Source organism: Primulina tabacum, chromosome 16, assembly GCF_025594145.1.
Source record: "Primulina tabacum isolate GXHZ01 chromosome 16, ASM2559414v2, whole genome shotgun sequence".
In the NCBI taxonomy this organism is placed as follows: Eukaryota; Viridiplantae; Streptophyta; class Magnoliopsida; order Lamiales; family Gesneriaceae; genus Primulina; species Primulina tabacum.
The window spans coordinates 32,501,643-32,524,292 of NC_134565.1; the positions used below are offsets into that span (position 1 = coordinate 32,501,643).

A 22,650-nucleotide genomic window follows, 5' to 3' on the forward strand; every position below is an offset into this window, starting at 1 on the left:
TGTTTTTGACAATATATCAAATAAAAAAATAAAACAATACAATTATTTGTACATGAAAATTGATGGGTAATGAGGCTCAAATTAAGTATAAAAGCCCAAGCCCACAATTATTACTAATTATAAAAGCCCAAACCCACTGTACACTCTCCAAAAAAAATCTATTTATAAATAGGAGATTATTCTCATTATTTATGTGGAGGAAGACTTTTGGATACGAAAACCTTTTAGCTCTCAATTACTTGTTGAGCGTCGGAGTATCCACCCCGATGATAGCCCACAAAGATTGTCTCCACCAGCTACTTGGATTCGTTTACGAACCAGCAGAGTAGTTTGGATAATCATCATTTTTGGCTACATAAAAAATAAAGAATAAATATATTAAATATTTATCATTAGTGTAACTTTATAAAATTTTAATATATTTAATTTATTTTAATTATCCTTATATATGTGTTTATAAATTTTTTAAAAGTATATCAATCAATCACAAATAATTTATATTCATTCAGCTATTATTTTCCTAAAATTAATTCTCATTATTTTTTGTTTGAAAGAAAATTAATTATTAAATTTTTGAGGAAAAAAATTAGTTACTATTTGATAGAGTGGGTTTTTGAACTTGAAAGAAAAGACCTGCCTTCACGCTCCCTCTCTCTTTTCTGAGCTGTTTATTATCATTATTTTTTAAAAAATTATATCACGAAACGCTGAAAACACTGACTGGGAAGAGGAGCCTTTTTTTTCCCAGGGGAGAAGAAGATCCTTCGATATAACAATTCTTCTCTCGTTTCTTCGACTACTGAAGATGAACGACCTTTTGTCGGTGAGTTTCTGCCTTATTTTGATCGATTAAATCTTGATCTGGTGCATAACTTATCTGAATTTGAAGTCTCGTGCCGAAATATAGCTTTTATCAGCTGGAAATGGTTTTATAAAACCTTTATGAGGCAATTTTGATAATTATTTATCTGGAGAAATTGCTTGTGAGAAGAACTGGGACGTAGATTGCTTTCATTTTTATTTTGACTCGTTTTTATTAACTTTCTATTTATTGAGTGTGGTCGAATTAGTGACGTAGAGAACAGATCTTCAAAACGTTGTCAATTCTGTTAATTTCGTTGGAATGCCCATTCTGTTGTTCGGAATTGAATGTTTATGGTATAAGATTTGGAAGGCGCTTGCATTTATTATTATTATTATGTTTTAATTTCTTTTGGGTATTTCATGCCCTCACGTTGATCCTGACACATGAAATTCACTAGTCTGTCGTTAAGCTTGTCGATAGGCCATAGAAGGCGCATGAAGCATCTGATATCTTGATATAATTTCAGTCCTTCAACTTTTTATTTGGTTTGGTGCAGCTCGATTTGCCTCTTTGTACTTGCTGATGTACCACATAGTATGCACGAAACCTATGTAATCATTTATTTAAGAGTCACATGGTTTAACTCAAATGATTTTCTTGTAAATATAACAGTGTTTGTGATGCCATAAGCATTCAAAGTAGAGTGTATTAAGTTAGTGAATCTTTTGGTATATGTTAAATTTTACACTAAAAAACAAGAGGCATTGAGCTACTCCTAGACCGCCTGTTCTGAATCTAAGCTTGAAACTTATCATATGCATGATTTTATATAGCTCCATTTTACATCTGGACTTCCAATTTGTTGGTAGAGAAATTTTGTCTCTCGCATCATGCTCGTCTTTAGCTACACAGTTGAAAAATTTGTTCACATGGATCTATCAAGTTTAGTATTTGAGTTATGGTTCCATTCCGACCGGTAACTTTTTGATACCCCAGTTTGTAGGTATGATTTATGCTTCTAGGTTGAGAAAATAAATGATTTTTAAGTTTTATCTTGATCCGTTCTTTCTATCTTAGACTTTGTATTATTAATATGAGATATTCATTTCTAACTCTAGCATCTGTAAAAGTGAGTGGACTCAGCCATTAATTTCTTCTCTGAAAATTTTAAACAAATCTTAGTTACAAGCTTTCCCTCCGATAGTTGTCTATTCAAAAGTGCTGCTGACAAGTTCATGAATGACCTTTTCCATTCTTGTGCACTTTTTCCAGGATTCCTTTGTGATTCCACAGGATCAAAATAATAGAAATGCTGATATCGAAATGGGGATGCAGAGACCAAATAATTCAGAGGAATTAGGCTTGGAAAATTTCTTTAAGCAGGTGACTATGATTTAGAATAATTAACTGCTCCACAATGATCCAAAAAAGGACCTCTTTGACTCCTTTCATATTTCCAAATACCCTAAATTATGTGGAATTATTTGCTCAGCTTATTTTTTTTAATTGTTTTTCTCAATTAAAAACTGTATTTGTCTTTGATTTTGTATTTCTAGGTTCAGGAGATTGAAAAGCAATATGAAAAGCTCAATACCCTATTGAGAAAGCTTCAGGTTTGTACTTGTCTGTTTCTGCCTCCTATCTTTTGTGTCCAAAGGTGTAGGAGAAGGGATGAAATACTTAACTAAAGCTAACTCTTTCTTATCTGCAAGACTACAACAACTGTATTGAATTTCTTGTGTCATAATACGGGCTTGCATGTTGCATTGTTTTGGAGTTGACATGATTTCTGACTGTATGGTCCTTTTAGGCAGTTCTATACTTTTTATCTGGAATCATCCTCATATATTGATTTGACAATTGAAAGAGGGACATCAATTCAAAAGAAGCTTATAATACCCTCTTTACTTGATCTTCATTCTTTTTAGCTGTTGTTAGCCATATGAATTCATTAGCATCTTCACTTCATACATTTTCCAGTATCTGTGTCATGTATGTGTTTGGTGTTTGTCTATCTTAAGGAGATATGTAATTCTCTTTTCGATATTTCGAATTCCTCCACCTTCGAGGTTTCACAGCAGTGATTTACTAGTATCACCCTCCCATCACTTTAATACTATTTGAATACTTCTGTTGTTAAGACTATTTGGTGTTATTGGCAACATGAAGTTTTTTAAAGTAACAAATTGCCGTAAAATACTCATTGCTGGACACAATGCTGATTTCTTAACGATTTTGCTGAAGACAATTTTGCAAGTTTCAGTTCTTATTTAATTGCAACCAGTTCTTTTACTCCCCCAGTTTACACAGGATTGTATGCACGCTATTAACAATCGCATGATTAGTTCCTAATGTAGTACGATGAGTTAAATAATATGCTGTCAACTTGTTGGTGCAAATTTCCCTTGTGAACTGCTTGGACTATTTTTATAACGAGTTTAAGCTTAGAAAATTTGTCAACTTCCAGCATGTGAATTCTGATCATTTACCATTATCCATGGCAGGATGCTCATGAGGAATCAAAGTCTGTTACCAAGGCTGCTAATATGAAAGGTGGGTGTTTCCATCTGACTAGAAGCTATTTGACCGGTGTTGCAATAGATGGATTTTCCAGTATATTTTGTATTTTGAAGTTTTTTCTAAAAGAAAATTGTCATTGGACATTGGTTGGACTTTATCAATCACAAAATGAATCTTTGGAAAGAGATTAGATTCTTCTTCCATATCTAAAAACATATTACGACGTAACTTAGAACTAGAGCAACTTCGTGATTGGAAAATTGCTGGGAGTTATGAACTTTCTTTTATCTTTTGGTCACATATTAGCCGCGGTGTTGAATTGCATGGAGCTCCCTCAACCGTAACTTCTCATGATTAATGTCAAATGATCTGCAGCAATCAAGCAGAGAATGGAGAAGGATGTTGATGAAGTTGGGAAAATTGCCCGTTCCATAAAATCAAAAATTGAGGCACTTGACAAAGAGGTGAGAAAATATGTCTAATGTCTTTTTGTATTTCAGCAATTGAGATTTCTAATAATAGAAAATTTTGGTATACTTTTTTCCAGAATTTAGCTAATAGAGAAAAGCCTGGGTGTGGTAAAGGATCGGGAGTAGACAGATCAAGGACAGCAACAACAGTGTAATCACACTATTTTATGATATCCTGGTTATTCTTCTTTCATAAATTGCTGATGTTTCACATGTTTGTGTTTATTATTTAAAGAAAAGATGTTTCATTTGATCATTTTGAAATCGGCATAATGTTGAGGCTCTGGTCCATGTAAAATCTTGTTTTAATTTGTGAAACATTCACTGGAACGTATATTTCTTTTTTCCTTACATAGCCACAGTTCAATTTCAGAATTTATTTTCCATCACTGTAGTGTCCATCTTTGAACTTAGCTGCATCTTACTTCTCTGCCTGTATTTGCCAAAGACATGCACTAGCTGTAGAATGATCAAGTGATTTTTGCCGTCTGGGTGCTGTTGGTAGTCATGTCATATTGTTTCGGTGAAACACTTAATTCCTAGGGAATATACATCTCAATAATTTGGTTTAACTTCTAACTTGAGAGTAAACCATACGTCTGGCATGCAAAAGCTGTTGAATCATTATCAGGTGAGTACTTCGATGGTAATAATCACAATATAGTCAAAAAATATTGAACCACAATCAATTTGTTGCAGTAGAGGCAAGAGCTAACGTTGATTACTTAGTTAGCTGGAGTTTTTAATCCATGACTGTCATAGCTGCCGACTGTCATCATTCCCTTTGTTTTTGGCTAAAGTCTACCAGTACTTTTACTGTTCGATAGTTAGATTAACCATGCAATGTCATGTTTGTAGCTGGCTAATTTAAGATCAAACAATTGTGAGACTTTAAATCTGTTATGGATCATGGGCTGGCTACACAGAGACGGGCTGCAACTTTCCACTGTTCCTGTCACCATTTAATGAATTCGTAGATAAGAGTAACATTTAATGATGAGATAAATTAAGCATAAGTTTTAAACGGTTGTGTTTATATGCAGCGCTTTGAAGAAGAAGTTTAAAGACAGGATGTCTGAATTTCAGGTTGGTCAATTGCATATTATGATAGGTGTGGTTTCAGGTTATTTCAGTTTAAACTTTATAGCACCTATTTCTCTTCGGTCATCGTAAATACTTTTGTAGACTTTGAGAGAAAACATACATCAGGAGTATCGTGAGGTTGTCGAGAGGCGTGTATTCACAGGTATTGATACTACTTGTCTACTAGCTCTTGTCACTTAATGCCACAGGTTTCTAAATTCTGTTTACCATTTGACGATTTTGTTTTCACGTGATTCAGTTACGGGCACACGAGCTGATGAAGAGGTGACTTCTTGAGTAACTTATTTAATTTCCAGAGCACCATAGTTTCTTTATACATTGTGCATTTACTTCAATCTTTTCCTGCAGACAATTGATAAATTGATAGAGACTGGAGATAGTGAGCAGATTTTTCAGAAAGCAATCCGAGAACAAGGCAGAGGCCAGGTTTGGTTCCCTCCTCCAATGTTCTTTCTTTGTTATTCTCTCCTCCCCGTTATGTGTCCTTTTTTTCTTGGGTATAATTCCACAGCGTCATGAATTTAAATAATTAGGTCTTGATACTTTTCGTTAATACCATTTTTTTTTCCATATGATGTATTACAGATTTGGAAATTTGTGCGAGGGATCTTCCCGTTATAATTTTCACGTAGCACCATGTTGGATTTGTGAGGAATGTTTTCGGTTAAGCACAGAAGTTATGTAGCTTTTGTTATTTTTATTTCAGGTGATGGACACTCTTGCAGAAATACAAGAGCGACATGATGCTGTTAGAGATTTAGAGAAGAAGCTTCTTGAATTGCAACAGGTATATTAGTATTCTATTGCTGATGATTGTAGGTGTTGCCAGGTTTAGAAAGAATGTTAAGGAACTTGTTTTGCATATCCTATGAGTGCCTTGGAAAACAAAAGAATATTCGTGATTTTGTCCGGTACTAAGTAACTCTTTGAAATTTTATCTTTTGGCAAAAAAGAGTTTAACATCCATAACACTAGGAAATGTGATTGAGGCCAACATATGTCCTGTGTTTTTTGAGCATGTTGCTACCTCATTAAAAGATTATGATGTGCATAATGCTATTATACAGCAAATAAATGAGCCCTAGTTTCATTTTCTTGTTGATTCTGATTGTACCAGTTATTTTAATGTACTAATAAAATAAGGATAAACTAAGCACAGCCATGCCCTTAGGTTTGACTGATTATGGTGGTCCCCTCTGTTTGGTTAATATTACAATGGGAGGGTTTTGGTCAACCTTACATTCTCACTCTTGTTGAAGGGGGGTTAACCTTTTATTGACTTTCCTCCAGGAGTGTGTCCATGTAACCATTCAACTCTCAAGGTTGACTTTGTAATTAGATGAATGATCTTATCATTATACAACAATGCTCCTCGGGATTTGGTTTACCTTACATTTCACCTTTTCTTGTAAGGGATTAACCTATGCAATGAAATTTCTTCTGAGGCGTCCATGTAACTAACTTCTCAAATCTCAAGGTGGTTGTGTATTCAGATGAACCTTGAGGGATTTGAATGTTATTATCGCTAATCTTAATTTGAAAAATAATGGTCCAGTGCTTCAAATTATGAATTATCTCTTCATTATTTTTTTTCGCGCAGATCTTCATGGACATGGCAGTACTGGTTGAAGCTCAAGGGGACATGCTTGATAATATAGAGTCACAGGTATACTATACCACAAGCATGCTCTACTACTGCTGCAGCTTTCTTCTGAAAAATTAGATTATTTTCTGGAATTCCGATCGACGTAGTTGATATCTTTATGAATTGTTCCTCATGGTTTCAAATCTCAGGTCTCATCTGCTGTGGACCATGTGCAATCGGGGAACACTGCCCTTCAGAAGGCAAAGACTTTACAAAGGAGCTCCAGAAAATGGATGTGCATAGCTATCGTCATTCTTCTCATTATCGTTGCAATCATTGTTGTCGGTGTCCTTAAACCGTGGCAGAATAATAAAGGCGCTTAGCTCTCCCACCGACCGGGTAATGTAATAATAACTTATAAAAATACATCAAGTAATGCAATTGGGATCATTTTTCCTGTCTTATGCTACTTTCTAATCATTCTTTTTCTTATGATGTTAGAACTTTCTGTTTGCTTGCAGACTTATACTCATTTTCTAGTCAACTTTCACTTGCTTGTGTGTAAAATTACTATATATTTTTTTAAAGAACTACACTTGTTATTTACTTGTGCTGGACTTTGGATGAGTACTAAAGTGTTAATAATATGAAAGACTACTTTACTGTATATTATTTTGTCCTAGTTACATGTGATCGACTTAAAAAAGAAGGGCACAACCAGAGTGCTGGTACGGTAGATCCCCTATGCTGCTCTATGCCCGGTGTTCATTTCAAATCCTTTGGTCTACACAGTATTAGGGCCAAAAGACGTAACCAGAAACCTTAGGAGAGCTTAAAACTAATGGGGCGAGAATGTAATAGAAAAATTAACGAGAGAAATGGCGACCAACCTTGTGGAGTTGGGGGTATGAAAGTGGGATTTGATTTCTTTGAATCAGTGTCTTTCTCGGTGAACTTGCAGTGCTTTGTATCATGCTTTGGCTCCAATGATACCTGTCGTCGCACGGCACACATCCATGGTCCATCTCTCAGATGGATCAATTGGCCACGACTCGTAAAAATCTTGGGCGTCTTGTCTAATTTGTCCGAGCACAATGGGGCATGTGACAGAAGACGATTGAACCTTTTCACACAACAGAACTCTTGCTTGTGCTTAGGTGGAATGTGTTTTTTTACACTGTTCTTAAAAATCCCATATGCCGCGGGCATTTAAACTTGCATGTAGTAAAAAACAACGAGACTGAAATAAGTACAAATTTTTATACAAGTTGTGTGATGCTATCAGGAGTGCCCTAAACCAGCCACCCGCTGTCTGATTGCACTCGGTAACTAGCGCACGAAAATGGATGGAAACAAGTACACATTTATATACAAGTTGGAAGAGTGAATAAAGTGCCGACATATAATCCCATCACAAGGGTTATACCCCACCTAACAGATCCTTGCGTAATCCGAGTAAAATCTCTTTTTGTCACATTTGTTTCAAAGGATGTTTATTCTAAAAAGTAAATATAAATTTCATAATAATGAATTAAAAAGATATAGTGTGGATTGCACTTTTTAGATTAATAATTTGAAAATTACTCGCCTCAATTTATGTCTTATACACAATTATGGAATGGGTCTATTTTGTTCATTAATTAATATTATAAATGACTCAAGATTTTTCCGTACTCGTATTAAAAATTCTGTTGTTTAACTACACCAGACTAGATTGGTCTTTTTTGATGATATATTTTATTATAATGAATAAGTTTACAATTGTCTGATTCCAAATATATATTCGAATTATATTTTTCAAAAATATTTTATTATTATTATTATTTATCTATTACTATCGTTAATGATTTGGATAATAGAGACAAATTTGATATCTTATAAAAATGAAAAATGTCATACTTTTGAACTATTGATTTACGTAATTGGAAATAACTAATTAGGTTTATGACTAAAGCTAGAAATCGACAAGTGATTCAATTTGAATACCTCTAGTTAAATGATCTGCGACCCAGACATTTAGCTAAATACATAAAATAAAATAAATAATAATAAAAAAATAATACATACATATATATATATATATTATATATTTATGTATATATTATGCCCGAAATGCTCTTCCCGTATCTCATATTTCCCAATATATCCCTCGCATATGAACTGAGACTTAAAACTCACTGAAGGCCTAGTCTCCCATACTTCGTTCAATCTCCCCCTTCTCTCAAAGATAATTGATTTCTCTCTGATTCACCGATCGAGCGGCTACAATCTATTAAGCCATGACGATGATGACTCCTCAGCCGTTGGATGTAACTCCGCTCTCTTCTTCTTCGCCCCCTTTTCTTATTAAGTACCATTGTCAATTTTCAATGTTGTGTTATGTGTGATTGCATGCAACTTTCAATCTGTGTTCTGTCATAAGAACTCTCGATTTATTATTTTTTCTTTTGCGGGGGATAATTAATTTTCGTCCTTGATTGCGCGTTCGTCTATGGGGCCTGAATGGTTGTGATCGACTAGGGTTTTGAGTGACTGGGAAGGGAGGTTTTAAGTGACTGAATTCAATTTTATCATGTTCAACAATTGATTTGATCTTTTTATGTAGGTTTTAAATTGGGAAAATGGCTTGGGTTATTGGATCAGACGTGTTATTCTAATTTTTTTTCTCGTCACACTGTAGCAGCAGGAAGACGAAGAGATGCGGGTACCGCAATCTGATTTGGTCGAAGGTCCCCAGCCGTTGGTTGAAGGCCCTCAGCCCATGGAAGGTGATCTTTTTTCCACCAGAGCTTGCGTTTTTGCTATCTGTTTATTTTTAGCAGTGCTTCCTTTTATGAAGTTTAAGTACTTTCCGGATTTTTTTTTTTATTTTTGTGAGATTTATTTACGACGTTCATTCTGACACGCTGCATGTGGTTATTGGGTTGTTCAGATTCCAGTATATGGTTTGTACCAAAGTAAGTGAATTTTATGATGTTTTGTTGTATGTATATCTTAAGCGCTTTCATTTTCCCAGTGGCACCAGCGGACAATACTGAAACTGTGGAAAACCAGGCACATGATGAACCTCTGGCATCTCGCTTCACGTGGACCATAGAGAACTTCTCTCGAGTGAATGTGAAGAAGCTTTATTCCGACGTCTTCGTTGTTGGGGGATATAAATGGTACTTGACAGCTGAATGCTACTATCTCTCTTCTTTTATATTGGCTTGTGTTTGGAAGGAAATTTATCTTGCTAGTCCAAACTAATTGAAGAACGATTCTTTATTTTTCTACGTCGCGATGCACTATAAAACTAGATTTCATGTTTATGTTGCTATGCATTCAGTAAGATCCTAATTGCCTTTTGGCACGCGTTGTTTTTTTGCAGGCGGGTGCTTATTTTCCCGAAAGGAAATAATGTTGATTACTTGTCGATGTATGTAGATGTTGCTGACTCAGCAACCTTGCCGTATGGGTGGAATAGATATGCACAATTTAACCTGGCTGTAGTTAATCAGGTGCATAACAGATATACAATGAAAAAAGGTATTTATGATGAATGACCTGTTTATCGTTCTTTTTGTGGGCCAGTGTGTATTGTCTACTAACGTACAAACACGTACTCTTGATACGCTAGAATCCAACTAGCGACTCCTAGTCTTCACCTAGACGTTAGTCGCTGTTCTGGCGCCCAACTATCGCTTAATGAATTTTAGAAGCTTGATATTTTTCTTTGAAATATTTGCTCGGTTGTTATATCATGGAACATCAATATTCAGTAAATTTTCCTCCGGAACAAAACATTTTCTGCCTGAATTATGGTTGTTTTGCACCAATCCTTGTTTGTGGGTATCACAGACACACAGCACCAGTTCAATCAAAGGGAGAGTGATTGGGGTTTCACATCTTTCATGCCGCTTAGTGAGCTTTATGATCCGAACAAGGGATACCTTGTGAACGATACTTGTGTTATCGAGGCTGATGTTGCTGTTCGTAAGGTCATTGATTACTGGTCATATGACTCAAAGAAGCAGACAGGCTACGTTGGATTGAAGAACCAGGGAGCAACTTGTTACATGAACTCTCTTCTCCAAACTTTGTATCATATTCCTTACTTTAGAAAGGTAATAATAGACTTTTCATTTATGTAGTTAAGATTTTCATATTTTCTTTAATGAATGGGCTTGTTATTAGGAGAGTATTAATAAGCCTCACTCGAATGATGTCATATCAGGCTGTATACCATATGCCAACAACAGAGAATGACAACCCCACAGGGAGCATCCCCTTGGCTTTACAGAGCTTATTCTATAAGCTACAATATAATGATACCAGTGTGGCAACCAAAGAATTAACTAAATCTTTTGGATGGGATACACATGATTCCTTCATGCAGCATGATGTGCAAGAACTTAACCGAGTTTTATGCGAAAAGCTTGAAGACAAGATGAAGGTAAGTGGATCTGATGTGACCGCCTTTCTAGATTTTTTATTTTCTGACGTACTATCTATATAAGGTATGATGTAGATATAGCTGTTTTACTGGAACAGGGAACTGTTGTCGAAGGGACTATACAAAAGTTGTTTGAAGGGCACCATATGAATTACATTGAATGTATCAACGTAGACTTCAAATCCACACGAAAGGAATCATTTTATGGTATAATCTGTTTCTTAGAGTAGCTCTTTAACTTTTTAGTGGACACAAAAATCATTGCATACACATGTTATTGTGGCAGACCTTCAACTTGATGTAAAAGGCTGTAAGGATGTTTATGCTTCCTTCGACAAGTATGTGGAAGTTGAACGGCTTGAAGGAGATAACAAGTACCATGCTGAAGAACATGGTTTGCAGGTTTGTAGTGATCTGATGGATAATGATTTAATCCATAAATGTTACTATAGGTTTGTTGTCCAAGACTATGAGGATGAATAATAGGTTGTATTGAGCTGAAGCATGAATGCATGCATGATCAAGACCCGGAGAATTGATTGTTGGCTTGTTGAGAAATTTAAATTTGCAAAAGTTATATAAAGAGGAGTTGGAAAGTTGACTTGGTGCTTATGAATTAGAGTAGCCAAATTAGAGGGTGGCTCTGAATTATGTTTATTTAGAGAAAAGCTTTTGTTATGCTGTTTTGAACATTGTTTCCAGTAGGGTGATTTTTCATTGGTGACTCCAATCATGGATGGCTGTTACAAAAGTATAATGAACTGCTATTTGGGGTTTTGGATTCTCTAATGAACATTTCTTCGAGGTTTTTGTTTATGTTTGTGTGAAAGTTGATTAACTATGTTCTTTGTACATAATTTATTCTACAATCAGTTCTCTTCTTAAGAAATCAGCTGAAATAATTTTTTTGGACATTAGGATGCGAAGAAGGGGGTGCTTTTCATTGATTTTCCTCCAGTTCTGCAGCTTCAGTTAAAGCGTTTTGAGTATGATTTCATGAGGGATACAATGGTTAAGGTTAGTGGTTATAACTTTTGAAGTTTCGTTGTTTGATTATTTTTCGTTTGTTTGTACTTTTTAGAGTGAAATTTGTTGCTTTTGTTTTCTTCACACAGTATTCTTTTGTTTGCCTCTTATGTTATGTTTACAATTATTGGCTTCATCCACGTAATGAATCTAAGAGGGATGAACAATTGTCACTTACCAAGTTAACTTCATGTTCAGTAGTTATGTCTTTGATTCTACTCGTTAATTGATCCTTGGTCTCTTTAAACCTGGTTGACAGCAAATTATAGTTTTCTTTTTAAGTTTATCCTAGACTTCTGGATTATCAGGAAAAAAATTTCATAATTTGCACGTAAGTCTTCATAATAATAATAATAATTAAAACAAATGACCTTTCTGGGTGGGTCTGTATCTGTTCTTGATTGTTCTCTTGGCGAACTTTAGGATTGTAATAGGAATTTATTGGAGAATTTTTTATTTATTTTATGTAGCATTCTCCTTCCCTTCTCTGATCATTATTGGAGGATTAAGCTGAATCTGTTCGTGGTTCTCCCTCCCTACTTTTGAGTATTTTATTACAATGCTATTGCAGCCTCAGTTTTCTGGTTGTGCTGGTGGCTGGTGTTCACTATAGCTTCCCAAGTTAATTTCAAATGATTGTTATACTTGGCACCTGTGGTCGATGATGCTGTCTAAATCTTACTCTATCCAATGTCATGTTGATGCGATTTGTGTGAATGTATCTTGACCATATGGTTTTCCTGTCTCCTTTCTATATTATTTTCAAGACATATTTTTCTCCAAGAAACAAGCTTCGTCAGAAGTTCATCTCTTTCTCTATCTCACAGATGTTATTTTAATATCCTCTACACAGATGATATAATTACTCAACTTTGGATTGATTTGATTTTATATTTTTCCTTTTCATAATGGCTTCCTTGTATGCAACTTTGGAAAAATTGCTTCATGGTTTCAGATAAATGACCGCTATGAATTTCCATTGGAACTTGATCTTGATAGAGATAACGGAAAGTATTTGTCTCCAGAAGCAGATAGGAGCATACGAAACCTCTACATGCTTCATAGGTTGTTGTGCCTCCTTTGTGTATTATCTATCTGACTAACTTTATCTATGTCTCAACCTTTTAGCTCTCTCTTTTCTTGTGGGTATCAATGACAACCACTTATTTGGTTGAGGAACATGTTAGAAACTCAATAAAAGTCGGCCTTCTCCTTAAATGAACTTTATTGCATGATGTCTCAGTTTCTCTCTGTGTGTCTTTGCTCCCTGTAGATTTTTCTTGTTTTTTGGCAACACCAACTTGAATTTGAGTTGGAGTTATTGGTTAATGACCTGCATTTCCTACTACCCAGTCCATTTTAGCCTTTTGTTATAGATGGTAGCCGGAAATTGAACTTGTAAAATGATTTATAGTTTATTCTTCTATTCAACGGCCATATCTCATAAAATTTTTGTGGCAGCCTTATAAAATAGTATATCGCTTGGTGTGTGTTGCATCTTTATGTACACGTTTCAACTATATTTTATCTTTTCAGTATTGTATATTATATCTTTGTAGAGTGAAAATTATTATGACATAATTTGATCAGTCATTAACTTGTCTCAGGTATGGCATAAAATTGTCATATTACTGATCTTTGAAAATGATAATTCTGTATTTTGGTTCTTGTGTGTGAGGCCTTGGCAAGGTCGTCCATGACATTAGCTACAACAATTAGGCCGTTACTTGTTTGGATTTTGAACTTGGCCTGCCTGACCTTTTCTTCTCATTTTCCCCCCTTCCCAACAGTGTTTTGGTGCATAGTGGTGGAGTGCATGGTGGACATTACCATGCTTTCATGAGGCCGACACTCTCTGATCAATGGTACTGCACATGCTTGTGAAGAATTTCCCCCCTCACCCATTCCTGCGCCCACACACACACACACACACACACACACACATCTACTTTCCCATCTTCATTTATTGTATGGACACAACATATATGCAATTTTTGTAATTCATCCATTGGTTCACCTTTACTAAGTTGCTAGATGACTACACTCTCTTTGGTATGATAAAATTGTTAAGGTACTGAGACTGCATGATGATTCTCCTCACAGGTACAAATTTGATGATGAGAGGGTCACCAAGGAAGATGTGAAGAAAGCATTGGAGGAGCAATATGGTGGTGAAGAAGAGGTGGCATTTCTTTCTCTTGATTTCAACCTCTTGCTTTCCCTTTCTGGTGTGTTGCTTATCTTCACTTTATCCTCCTGTTTCCACAGACAAATCCTGGATACAATAACACTCCATTTAAATTTACAAAGTACTCAAACGCATACATGCTGGTGTATGTACGAGTGAGTGACAACGATAACATAATTTGTGATGTGGATGAAAAGGATATTGCTGAACATTTGAGGGTAATTTTTGCTATCGCGAACATGGAATTGTCCCAATCTAATCATCGCTTTGCATAAGTTTATCATTAAACATGCCATACTATACTTTCCTCAGATAAGGCTGAAAAAAGAACAAGAAGAAAAGGAGGACAAGAGAAGATATAAAGCTCAGGCACACCTTTATACTATCATCAAGGTTATATTTTCATTCTAAAGTAAAATTGGTTGTGGCATTTCTAGGTATGGGTTGTTGAAGCTATTTATTCATGTTTGCAGGTTGCTCGTGATGAGGATTTGAAGGAACAGATTGGAAAAGATATATTTTTCGATCTTGTTGATCATGATAAAGTCCGCAACTTTCGAATTCAGAAACAATTAACATTTAATCTTTTCAAGGTACCTTTTTCTCATGTTCAATATATTAAATAGTTTATTACTTTGATCTATTTCTTTTAGGTCTTTAGAAAATGAATGTTTGGGTGCAATTAAAGCTTTTAGATGGGCTATATAGTATTTAGTATTAGCTTAGACGGGCTATATGGTAATTATTATTAACTATATATATATAGTAATTAGTGTTAGCATATATAGTTGCACTCTTACTTTCTGTAAACACTGAGGTGAGGTAAATGATTAGTGTTAGTACCTTCATGATTTGAATTCAAAGATAACCTTGATTGACGGAATGGAAATATTAATGAATTCAACCGAGATCTGTGGAGTTCAGTTGAGCGAAGGAGAATTTCACCGCATTTTAGGACACAGGGTTACACACACAATTTGTTGTGGGATGCTAATTCTCTAAATCTAATGAAAATATGGAAAAAGAAAACATCATGCTAGAATGTTCATGCCATTATACAGTAATTTTAAATGCATCTCGACATGTCATGCCATTATACAGTAATTTTAAATGTGTTTCGACATGTTTGTTCTTGACACTCCTTGTCAAAGCTAAACACAACTAGCTAGTAGAGATTGAGAGTGTAACTTCTTTGAGGAATTTTGCAGATTCATTTCTCAACCTTTTGGGTTTACTTATAAGGCTTCAATAATTTTATTTTAATCGTTTTTTTAATACTTCTTGCTTTTATTTTTATATTTGTTTAATAGAACAAGCTAAAGCATATGTCATATTTCTTTCACGTTCTGGTGCAATGCTAATGATCTGATGTTAATTTGAAGGAGGAGGTTGCTAAAGAATTTGGTATACCAGTTCAATTCCAGCGTTTTTGGATTTGGGCCAAAAGACAAAACCATACTTACCGCCCAAACAGGCCATTGACGCCACAGGAGGAGGCACAAACTGTAAATAACAATACAATTTAATTTCCATTTACCTCTTAATACAATCACAGAAAAAATCCTTTTTGAGAATTCATAGTGTGCTAACATATTGAGTGAATTCAGGATTTTAAATTGTGAGTTATGTGTATGATATGATCAAGCACAAATAATGCACTTTACCAGTAATTAATGGGTAAGAATGATTGTAAAATGTGTGGGCTCCAATTTGAGTGGAGGTAAATGGATCAGTCCAATGTGCGATCTTTGCTCAGAAATTATATGTTCGTAGTTATAGTCCCAAATTTTGTCTTGGAAATCTGTTATTAGGTGTGGATAGCATGAGCCTTGTATGGGCTTTTAATTCAAAAAACTTCTTCAGTGAAATTTTAGAGGCAGATTCAAACTTTAGTGGCTGTGGTTTTCTCCTTGTGCATGGTGAGTGGTCTAAATATCCAACCACTGATGTTGGATGTTTCTGAGCAACTACCAGAACAAACCAAAATCTGACCCCCATGAATAAGCTCCATTAAAGTTATTGAATTTTGGCTTGCCAATATTATCTTTCCTAATTATCATTCATGTAAGGTGAACCATTATAGTGCTGTATCAGTTGACACTTGACAGTGAGGCCTGGGTTAATGGTTGATCCTTACGGGAAACGAAAAATTATCAGCACCTGCTTCTTCGGCATCTATGCTAAAGAAAAGCGTTTGATTTGTGATGAAACTCCTTGGTTTGAAATGCCTACTGAGATCATTAGCATACAATTTAATAAGGAGCGTTAGTAGTGGTTTGATTATTTTTCTGCTCATAATGATTGGGTTAAGCTCCTTCGCAACTTTTAATTTCTCGTTGTATATATTTGGCTAAAGGGGGTGAGTTGTCTTGGATATCATAAATTGAGAATTCCTTTCAGATTTTTTCCTTTTGCCGATTCAGAAGCCTATCAATTTTCATATGTCGGTGGCATGGGGTGGGGGTGCTGCTGTGTAAAGGCATCAAACTAACTGATACCTAAATTTCAAAACCAAACTATCCACCCCTATGAATATTTATAATCACAAACGGCTGAATTACCTATAAAATGCTTACCTTGAATTGTGTGCTAGATGTCCAAACAATATTCCTTTAGAGTTTAGTCTGATGGAAGGACATAAATTATTCTCTTTATGCTTTTGGCTGTCTCTTAATCCACTAATTACCCTTTCTTTCCACAATTATATTTCTTCAATGATCTAATGTTCTATTTTCATTGCCTTCTGTGTATTCAAAGATGCAACCAATATTTCTCCCTGTTTCTTACCCTAATTGATCAAATGATGCCACCTTAATATATCTCATGGCATGACTAGCATTAATGCACATGTGAACGCATCGAAAATTTTTGTTTCAGCCTTTTGATTTTGATGCCCTTGCTTCTTGTTCAACTATTCCTCGTATCCATATGGATACCATGATTGCATTGATATGAGATACATGTCGGAGATGGTTTTGATTACTCATTTACATTCCATTTTGCCATGCTTCATCTATTTCCGTGAGACAAAGCACTTTATAAGATACTGAATTCTACTTTATTTCCTTTTGTTAATTCTCTAAAATTTTATTCAGCCTTTTGTCAATTATATGTTGTACAGGTTGGAGCATTGAGGGAAGTTTCCAATAAGGCCCACAATGCAGAGTTGAAGTTGTTTTTGGAAATAGAGGATGGATTGGTATCTTCTTTACCACATTTTATATGACCTGATCGCTGGCATTTGAATTGAACGTTGAAGGATATTCATTGTTCCTATTTTACCTGCATTTATGTTAATGAATTACAGGGTTTACATCCTGTTCCTCCACCTGAAAAACTGAAGGATGACATACTGCTGTTCTTCAAACTTTATGACCCTGAAAAAGAAGAGCTTCGGTATCTATCTGAATGTATATATTGTTTGTAATGTTCGTTTAATTAAAAGTACCGAGTCAAGTTGATTTTTGCAATTTTCAGATATGTCGGGAGACTTTTTGTGAAAAGCTACAGCAAACCAATTGAGATCCTAACAAAACTAAATGTGTTGGCTGGATTCGCTCCTGATGTAGAGATAGAAATCTTTGAGGTATTTCTGGCGCTATTTTACAGTCTCAGTTTGGACTTACTCTATTTAATCTGTGCTGTTGATCATATGTTTTTGCCTTTTGCCATTTAAGAGCATTGAATTATACTTGCATAACTAATGTCGTGGGTTGCAATTTCTCTAGGAAATTAAATATGAGCCATCTGTTATGTGTGAACGCCTCGATAAAAGAGCTTCATTTCGGTTTAGTCAGGTATTTTATGTTGTACGTTAGTAGTTTTTTTATTCAATTGGGTTCTTTTTTAAAAATTTTATTGTTGTTATGGCTGTTATTTTGTTACTCGTTCTTCCTCCATCTCTCCTCCCTAGATTGAAGATGGGGACATCATTTGCTTCCAAAAACGACCTCTGTCCGAAGTTCAAGAGAACATCAGATTTCCTGAAGTTCCATTATTTTTGGAATATGTGAAGAATCGCCAGGTCAATTTTGTACATTTTAGATGAAAATTTAATATTTGATTGCAACACATGAGGTGGCACAATTTCTGTGATTTGAATTTTCTCTGTTCTGTGCTATGGAGTTCTTCGTTATAATGATTTTTCCTAGTTGCATGGCTGAAAAGCTACTTCCTGTCCCCTTCCCTTTCTGAAAGAAGTATTTCTTCTTCAATCTGTAGTTACTTTTTGCTCGAACTAATTTCATTATATATTTGCCCTTCTACAGGTTGTGCATTTTCGAGCTTTGGAGAGACCCAAGGAAGATGATTTTTCCCTGGATTTGTAAGTTTTTTTGTACCATTGTATTAACAGTTGATAACAAAATAAGAGTAACATTTTGATTTATTCCTTGAAAGTTTCAGAAAGAATTTTTATCATGTTTGGATTAAATCGACAGAGCAAAGAATCACTCGTATGATGATGTTGTGGAAAGGGTGGCCAAGCGCCTTGGCTTGGATGACCCATCTAAAATTCGGCTTACTCCTCATAATTGCTACTCTCAGCAACCAAAGCCTAATCCTATCAAATATAGATCAGTGGACCATTTGTTAGACATGCTGGTTCACTACAATCAGGTAGCTCAGCCGTAAACTGTTTTGCCCACTTGTATTTTGTTATGTTTCTTTGTTTTATTTTTTTGAAGGGGGGTGGTGGTGTTGGGGATGCTGAGACCAGTTAGACACTTAGACTGGGTGTCTGTGTTATTGTTAATGGATTGATGGTATTTTATTTCTCGTGATAGATCTCTGATACACTCTATTATGAAGTGCTGGACATCCCTCTTCCAGAATTGCAATGTCTGAAAACTCTGAAAGTTGCCTTCCATCACGCAACAAAGGATGAGGTGCTACTATTGCTGTGCTACTTACTGATAATGTCATTTGTCTGCTTAAGTTTTATAAATTCATTAAACTTTACTACATTGTCTTTTCAGGCTTTAATTCTCAATATTAGATTGCCAAAACAAAGCACTGTTGGAGATGTCCTCAACGAGATTAAAACAAAGGTAACCTGTCAACCATTGCCTTTGCATAATTTTGTTTTTGTAGCAGCATAATATTGATGGGATCTCACATCTTATGCACCCAATCATAGGTAGAATTGTCTCATCCTAGTGCTGAACTCAGGTTGCTTGAAGTTTTTTATCACAAGATTTACAAGGTAATTCATCTACCCTGATATTGTTTCTTTTCTGGATATATTGTCAATTGTTTGCTTTTGTGCTGTTTGCAGCGACTAGTTTAGACAAAATTGTGTATCTTTATGATACACTAGTCAGGATAGTTTTTAATGAATATCTTAGATTTTAACGAAATTTTTTACAAACGATCTGACCCTTGCATGGTTCCTGAAATTCTGTTTAGAAAATTCTCCTTGATTTGCATTGGCTTGAATAGATATTCCAGTCGCTAATTTTCTGGAATTTTAATGTCGCATTGATTTTATTATCTTCTGAATTTCTGTATCCTTCTAATCTATTCCGGGTTCTGCTTTCTTAATTTTGCAGATCTTTCCTGTCAGTGAGAAAATTGAGAATATAAATGACCAGTACTGGACATTGCGTGCTGAGGAGGTAAATTCACTTCTCAAGATCTTTAACTACTTTGTTTTTGCACAATAGCCTGCACGGCTGTGAATCCTATTTTTAACTTTCAAAGTTGAAGCTTAGCCTGCAACATTAAAGATGAGTTTATTCAATATTATTTAGCAGATGAATTATAAGCAATGTCTGATGATGTGTAGGAATACACAAGCACAGCGATTTTGAAAAACCTTCCATCATGTGTTGTTTGGAGATCACTTATCTTATTTGCATTTTTTTTTTTTGCTGCTATGGCGAAAAGATTGACATAGTGTTTTTTGTTTGTTTATATGGTTTGTAATTTATAAATTTTGTTCTCTTTCAGATTCCAGAAGAAGAGAAGAACCTCGGGGCCAATGACCGGCTGATCCATGTTTACCATATTACAAAGGAGAGTGCGCAGAATCAAGTGGTACTAAAGCAGATCCTGCAGTAATTGCCATATAATGCTGTTTGGTTGTTTCTATACATAATCGTCGTTATCTGACAATAATGATCTTGAGTGATGCTAATATTCAATCTTATGCATGGATGTAGATAATGAACTGTGCAACTATTTAATTACTTGTTTGCATTATATGGAACAGCAAGTCACAAATTTTGGGGAACCATTCTTTCTTGTCATCCACGAAGGTGAAACATTAGAAAATGTTAAAGTGCGAATTCAAAAGAGGTTGCAGGTTCCAGATGAGGAGTTTTCTAAGGTATGCCGTATTTTTACATTTGAACTTCAGAGATATTTGTTCCCTTTTTTTTTTTCTCGAGAATGAGCTCCCTTGGTTTTGCTAAAATACTATTTTTGATCATGGGATTTCTTCCTTCAGTGGAAGTTTGCATTTTTGTCCCTTGGACGCCCAGAATATCTCGAGGATTCTGACATTGTATCCAGTCGTTTTCAGGTAATTTTCCTATCCAGGTCTTTGTTGCTTGATTTTCAGTATTTTTTTTGTTAGTGAATTATTTTACTTTTTCCTAGATGATAAATCAAAACAAATAACTTTCGTTTTTCTCTCTTCCAGAGAAGAGACATTTATGGCGCTTGGGAGCAGTACCTAGGGTTAGAGCACTCAGACACTTCTCCTAAAAGGACTTATGCTGCAAGCCAGGTAATTGCGTCCGACTGCTATATAGGTGATAGATTTTATATGATTGATATAGCTGATAGGTTTTATATGGTTGTCGCTTACCTTTTATTTAATTATGATTATGATGCAAGGCTATAAACAAAACTATAGAGGAACTTCATATGTTCATTCTGAATTATCTTTAAGTTTTGAACTGAATTCTCAGTTTTCCCGTATGATATTGTTAAACTGTTTATATTACCCAGATTATGGTCCGAACCTTATATCATATTTTACCCTTGTGACCATCACAGAACCGCCATACATTTGAGAAACCTGTGAAAATATACAATTAAGTGGGAAATGCACCTGAAAATATGCTTACTTTGATATCAAAACAAGAAGGTGAAAATCTTGAAGTGTGGATATTCAAAGGAGGAAACAAGCATAAAGATGCTTGATGATCGTTCTTTCTTCTCATCTCCTAGGGATCAAGGGTTGTTTTCAGTATTATCTTGTCTCACAACTTGAATTGGATGAAGGGCTTTGGATCTTTAGATGTACTTTGATTTTTTGGTGGTGGGTAGATATTATTCTGCTTCTCTATCTTCCAATTTTATCATTGGTTGAAGTACTTTCCTTTGTAAGTTATTTTACTTATTCTTAGATTTTGATTGATGGGGTTGTATAGTTGCTATAGTTAGGCCTCCCTCCATTTAGCGCTTTTTCTTTTGTTCGAGTTTCATATCTTTTTGTTTTGATTGTATTTCATGTTTTATAGGGGACATTATATGAATGTACAAGAGACGGTTAATCTTGCAAATGAGAGAATATAAAAAGTAGACCCTTTAATGCTTAGTATTTCTCTGCGCGATCTCATATTTATGTAATAGATAGATATATATCCACTTTCCCTGGTGAGACTGATAAGATATTTCTTCAGAGTGGCCTTTTGATACCATTAAGACAGTTAATCATTCATGATATTTTGTAGAACACAACTAACAAGCATGCTTTAATACCATTATACCCTTAAAAAAAATGGACTAGAGAAATTTTTGCTTATAGTTTGTCTGCTAAGATATGCAAAATGGTTAATGAAGGATACACAGATGAAATGCCCTTTCATTTATTATTTCTCACGGGCTATATACATATATATATGTATCAACACTGGAATTAATATAAACGACTCGAACAAACATTTTATTGATTTGTACGGTCATATAGATGTAATTTTGAAGCAGAACAAAAGAGATATAATTGATTATTAGCAAGGCAGTAGACTTTTTATGTAAAATAGACTTTTTATGTAAGAATTACACAAAATCTTTTAATATTATATTAATATATATATATACATATAGTTAAATACCAAATGCATGCGCCTGTAGCTCAGTGGATAGAGCGTCTAATTCCTAAGCAGAAAGTCGTAGGTTCTCGACCCCTACCTGGCGCGTATTTTGTACAGCTCTTATTTTTTTCTTTTTCGTTTTCCTTTTACAAAACTAGAAAATAGTCCACGACTCTACGTGCAGATCCCTTAAACGCGGTGGTCTTAATCTCTTTTTGTCACTTTGAATTCCAAGCATTCATTAAGAGGAAAATCACGACAAAAAATTGGTACATCATCAGCTTCATCATCAAGTTATAATTCTTGCCCCATTACATTTTCGTCTCTCCTACTTCGATTTCTTAATTTGTTATGTATGAAGAGAGGGACCCCAAAAATATATTATATCAAACATACATGATATATCTTTTCGTCCACGTTAAATATCTATAGGAGAAAGAGGCATAGAACCATACGAAGCAATAAGACCAATCCA

The 22,650-nt window shown here is 35.0% G+C and overlaps 2 protein-coding genes across 3 annotated transcripts; both read left to right on the forward strand.

The window, feature by feature from the left end:
* The first annotated feature begins 667 nt into the window (after positions 1 to 667).
* On the forward strand, positions 668 to 7,751 carry LOC142529562 (syntaxin-132-like). The gene is made up of 13 exons (XM_075635124.1): positions 668 to 823; positions 2,078 to 2,188; positions 2,362 to 2,418; positions 3,310 to 3,358; positions 3,701 to 3,789; positions 3,873 to 3,946; positions 4,839 to 4,881; positions 4,981 to 5,041; positions 5,138 to 5,163; positions 5,248 to 5,325; positions 5,606 to 5,686; positions 6,500 to 6,565; positions 6,694 to 7,751. Exons 1-13 carry the CDS (start codon positions 806 to 808, stop codon positions 6,865 to 6,867), a joined length of 927 nt encoding a protein of 308 aa, XP_075491239.1. The 5' UTR covers positions 668 to 805; the 3' UTR covers positions 6,868 to 7,751.
* Positions 7,752 to 8,611: 860 nt separating this feature from the next.
* LOC142528640 (ubiquitin C-terminal hydrolase 12-like) lies at positions 8,612 to 21,679 on the forward strand. 2 transcript variants are annotated; one of them, XM_075633723.1, is made up of 32 exons: positions 8,612 to 8,793; positions 9,165 to 9,252; positions 9,501 to 9,648; positions 9,855 to 10,012; positions 10,325 to 10,590; positions 10,701 to 10,919; positions 11,018 to 11,126; positions 11,206 to 11,321; positions 11,838 to 11,936; positions 12,901 to 13,010; positions 13,736 to 13,810; positions 14,049 to 14,127; positions 14,214 to 14,351; positions 14,446 to 14,526; positions 14,607 to 14,726; positions 15,516 to 15,638; positions 17,255 to 17,332; positions 17,441 to 17,529; positions 17,611 to 17,719; positions 17,862 to 17,930; positions 18,047 to 18,157; positions 18,402 to 18,457; positions 18,573 to 18,750; positions 18,918 to 19,019; positions 19,110 to 19,181; positions 19,271 to 19,336; positions 19,683 to 19,748; positions 20,083 to 20,169; positions 20,345 to 20,461; positions 20,582 to 20,656; positions 20,777 to 20,863; positions 21,136 to 21,679. In XM_075633723.1, the coding sequence occupies exons 1-32, from the start codon at positions 8,764 to 8,766 to the stop codon at positions 21,175 to 21,177; spliced, it is 3,363 nt and encodes a 1,120-aa protein (XP_075489838.1). In that variant the 5' UTR covers positions 8,612 to 8,763; the 3' UTR covers positions 21,178 to 21,679. The 2 variants fall into 2 exon arrangements, with proteins under 2 accessions (XP_075489838.1, XP_075489839.1); XM_075633724.1 differs by having other exon boundaries at positions 9,168 to 9,252.
* The last annotated feature ends 971 nt before the right edge of the window (positions 21,680 to 22,650 follow it).